Genomic DNA, 4,335 nt, shown 5'->3' with positions numbered 1-4,335 from the left:
CTGTTGCTCGCCTTGACTACCGCTAAGCGGGTCAGTGATTTGAGTGCACTGTCGACGAGACCCGACTGCCTTGCCATTAATGGCGATTTGAGCAGAGCGGTGTTACGTCCCAACCCGGCATTTGTGCCGAAGGTTATTAACAGTGCATATAGATCACAGACCGTGGAATTGTGGGCTTTTTATCCCCCTCCCCATGGGGAGAGGAGTGAGAAAAAGCTGCATTGTCTGTGCCCAGTACGCGCTTTGGCGTGTTACGTTGAGCGCACAGCAGCGATTAGGTCATCGCCTCAGCTGTTTGTGTGTCACGGTGCGGCTGCATTGGGTAGACCACTTTCAAAACAGCGATTGTCTCATTGGCTTTGTGAAGGCATTGAGACGGCGTACGAGGCGGCGGGGCAACAACCGCCTCAGGGTATTAAGGCGCATTCCACTCGTGGAGTAGCAGCTTCTACTGCCCTCTTCAGAGGTACAGAGGTAGTGGATATTTGTAGAGCGGCGTCTTGGTCGACACCGTCTCCTTTTATTCGTTTCTATCTGTTGGATATGTCTTCTAACTCTTTGGCTCGATCTGTACTCAGCGTGGCTGAAGGGAGATCTTGAGAAAGAAACAGAGAAAGAAAGCAGGATTGTGACCATGTTCATAAATCCGCTTTTGTTAGAAGTAACATATTTGGATGGACATGTTTTCCAACTCTTTAACTCGGTCGGCTTTCAGCAGAGCTGAAAGGCGATTTTGAGATGAAGGGAGTAGACAAAGCAGGACCTTGGACAGGTTCCAATCAGGTCCGCTTTGGTGAAGAAAACTTGTCATGGTATCAAGAATATTGAGGCACGGCTATCTGCTAGTACAGATTAGCATGGCTTCTATTCTGATGATCTGCCCAGTAGCCATTGCCATTGTCATTGAGCTAGATGGGACGGGTCCATAACCGATGACGCGGTATATTGTGACGCCCTAATGGGTTTCTTAGTTGCAGTACTGCGGGAATTGGTTGCAGCCATTGCTGGGCTTGACCTTTTTTCATTTTTTAATGGAAAGTGTTAGGCTCGGCAGGGAGTACATTTTGGAGCGTTTCGCTCCGCCTTAAACCACTAGGAGCATAGCTCCCCTATGGGGCGGAGCTCCACGATATAGAACGATTAGTTACCGGAGTGTAACTCCAGTTCTATGAGTGGAGCGGAGCCCCATAGGACTTAAGGCCCTACCGACCCTCTCTAGTCTCGCTGAAGATAATATCTCGGGAGGCAGATTGAGGGAACGGGGTTCCTTATATAGGGACACTTGTACTCCTATTGGCTGTAGGTGTGTGCATAAATTTGCTTCAGGCTGTTCTGCCCTAGGGCAGAGGGTAAACCACTAGGAGCATAGCTCCCCTATGGGGCTCCGCTCCACTCATAGAACTGGAGTTACACTCCGGTAACTAATCGTTGTGTGTAATAATAGCCTTGCATGCAGTCCAGAAAAAACATTGCATGCCAACTTACTTTGAAAGTCCCATGTTGCAGTGCTGCTGAGAGACTCATGCAGAGGCCCAAACTTTACAATGGAGCACGGAGGCCATCTTGTGGTTAAATGTGGGTACTGCACCTCATGGTGATTCCCTTTCAGCATTTGCTCTTTAGGCCAGCGTTTCCCAAACGCGGTCCTGGGGTCCACAAGGGGTGCGCGTTTTGCGTTTTGCCCTAGCACTCCACAACTGATTCTAATACTCCCAGCTTGATGATGATGAGTTGATTATTTGAATCAGCTGTGTAGTGCTAGGGCAAAAACTCCCAAAATGTGGCCCGAGTTTGGGAAACCCTGCTTTAGGCTAATACTAGCCTATTAGGATGACTTGGTTCGATCGCTTTAATGGCAACTGCTGAACTCTGGTTTCACTAATTACTTGTCCCAGGTCACCATTATGAATCCAATAGCAAAACAAATGTTTCAAAATTGCTCAATAGTGAAAAAAGGCCAGGAAATGATGGGTTCTCAGCAATATTTCACCAACAACCAATCACTATTCACGCATAGACATTAGGATCATGAACAAATATTCCTAAGTCATACTACAAAAGGGTTGTAACGAAATGGATTTGTCTGTTCAATGCAAGTTCAACGTCAAAGAAAAAGTGCATCACCACAACAAACGTGTCTTTAGATACACTGTAAAAAATGACTTTGTGGAATGTACTCAAGCTATTACAGTCAACAAAAGCACACGTCATATTGTTGAGTAGATCTTTTTGCTTGTTTTTATGAGTAGATAAGCTTGAGTAAGTTGAGTTGATGTGGTCCAATACATTGAGTAAAGATGATAGAGACGTAAAAAGGATTATATTACGTTGATTCGACTCAAATAGACATTGTGTTATTTTACCTGAATGATTCATCCTATTATGTATTTAGACCAACTTACTTTGGATTCACTCAATCACATCCCTTAAGAGAAAAGGTATCCGGACACCGGGAATCCATTTATTTAAACATCAACGGTTTGCAAAACATCTGTTATTATGAGTTGACAAATTACGTAATTGCAATCAACACTGCAGGTAAATCATGATTGCTGCAGGTAGGCAACACCGTAGAAATAGGAACTACAACACTAACAACAAGTGACATTTACTCCTGATGTACTGACTGACCTGTTGCAACCTCTACAACCACTGTGCTTATTATTTGACCCTGCTGGTCATCTATGAACGTTTGAACATCTTGGAGAAAAATGTGTGAAACCACTGCCTATATGAGGAGCTGTCGTTGTTTGTTTTATTACCACATACTTATGGAAATTGCACCGGTTGAGAGATGATGGCTCTCTTGTGCCTACGGTGAAGGGTACTTCTGATCCAGCAGGTGGTGCTAAGATCCCTCCCTATATGACTTGAATGATGAGTTGATTTATTCCTTATAGCTCCTAATGATTTTAAGGCCAGTGTTGGCAAACATTACTTGTGCTCCAGCAGGTGGCCATGACATCCCTCCCTATATGACTTGACTGACCAGTTAGTTGATGGACTCCTTATAGCTCCTAATGATTTTAAGGCCAGTGTTGGCAAACATGACTTCTGCTCCAGCAGGTGGCCATGAAATCCCCCCCTATATAACTTGACTGACCAGGTAGTTGATGGACTCCTTATAGCTCTTAATGATCTCAAGTGTCTGTGTTTTTATGTGGTTAGGAGTTTTGCTCACTGCGTGTCCCCCTTCCATTTCAGTGTTTCCCAACTCCAGCGGTAGAGTAGCCTACCCCCAACAGGACCCATTTCTCTTGTAGGCCTGGACAGCCACAGCTGATTGAACAACCTGTCACCTAAATTACCAAGTCCTCAATGAGTAGAATCAGGTGCAACAACAACAACAACAACAACAACAACAACAACAATATGAGGAGAGGGACACAGTGTACTAGCTGATCTCCCAGTTGTCACAGTTTGGCCTTGTGTTCCACATAGCCTATATCAGTATTTGAGTATGTTTCCCGCGCACGTTAGTTGCTTTCACGTCATCTTTGAAATCGCTCCTCCCTAGTCCCCTAGAACGAGCGCCCTCCCCTTTGCAACGCCTCCGAACATATAACAGAGGCGCGCTTTCTGTGCCGCCGGCCTCAATCAGGTCGACCAAACGCAGATAATAGCGCACCGCGCACCGGCGCTGAAGTCATTCATTCACTTGAACTCAACTAGCGAACACACCATGTCCGGAAGAGGCAAAGGCGGCAAGGGACTCGGAAAAGGAGGCGCCAAGCGTCACCGCAAAGTTCTCCGCGATAACATCCAGGGAATCACCAAACCCGCTATCCGCCGTCTGGCTCGCCGCGGCGGCGTGAAGCGTATTTCCGGTCTGATCTACGAGGAGACCCGCGGTGTCCTGAAGGTGTTCCTGGAGAACGTGATCCGTGACGCAGTCACCTACACCGAACACGCCAAGAGGAAGACCGTTACCGCCATGGACGTGGTCTACGCTCTGAAACGTCAGGGACGCACCCTGTACGGTTTCGGCGGTTAAACCCACTCTCTTCGGAACCTCAACACCCCGACTCGAACCCAAAGGCTCTTTTAAGAGCCACCCACATCCGCTTAAAATGGGCCCATTCCATGTAGTGTTATATATAACAACAAATGTGTAGTATGCAATTTAGTAAGAAAGTATGAGCCACTTCGAGTGGACAGGGAGTATTAATTAGAGGATTCTAATGTCCCGTCCACTTTTAGCGCACAGAGGGAGGCCTATATCTGACAGTGGCAAAGTGTAAGAACGTTATTATTTTGGGTCAAGCAATAGTGGAATTTGGACAACATAAAGCCACCACGAGTCGGTAGACGTGGCTCGAAAAGAGGGGGACAGCG

General features: G+C 46.6%; 1 protein-coding gene across 1 annotated transcript; it reads left to right on the top strand.

Annotated features, from left to right (window-relative positions):
- Window positions 1-3,682: 3,682 nt before the first annotated feature.
- On the top strand, window positions 3,683-3,994 carry LOC311118975 (histone H4; the record flags this gene model as incomplete). Its single annotated transcript, XM_084193722.1, has 1 exon — window positions 3,683-3,994. The coding sequence occupies one exon, from the start codon at window positions 3,683-3,685 to the stop codon at window positions 3,992-3,994; it is 312 nt and encodes a 103-aa protein (XP_084049848.1).
- Window positions 3,995-4,335: the final 341 nt, after the last annotated feature.

Source organism: Coregonus lavaretus (assembly GCF_964263955.1).
Source record: "Coregonus lavaretus genome assembly, contig: HAP1_SCAFFOLD_2116, whole genome shotgun sequence".
Taxonomy (NCBI): Eukaryota; Metazoa; Chordata; class Actinopteri; order Salmoniformes; family Salmonidae; genus Coregonus; species Coregonus lavaretus.
This window is presented reverse-complemented; position numbering and strand designations above follow the sequence as displayed.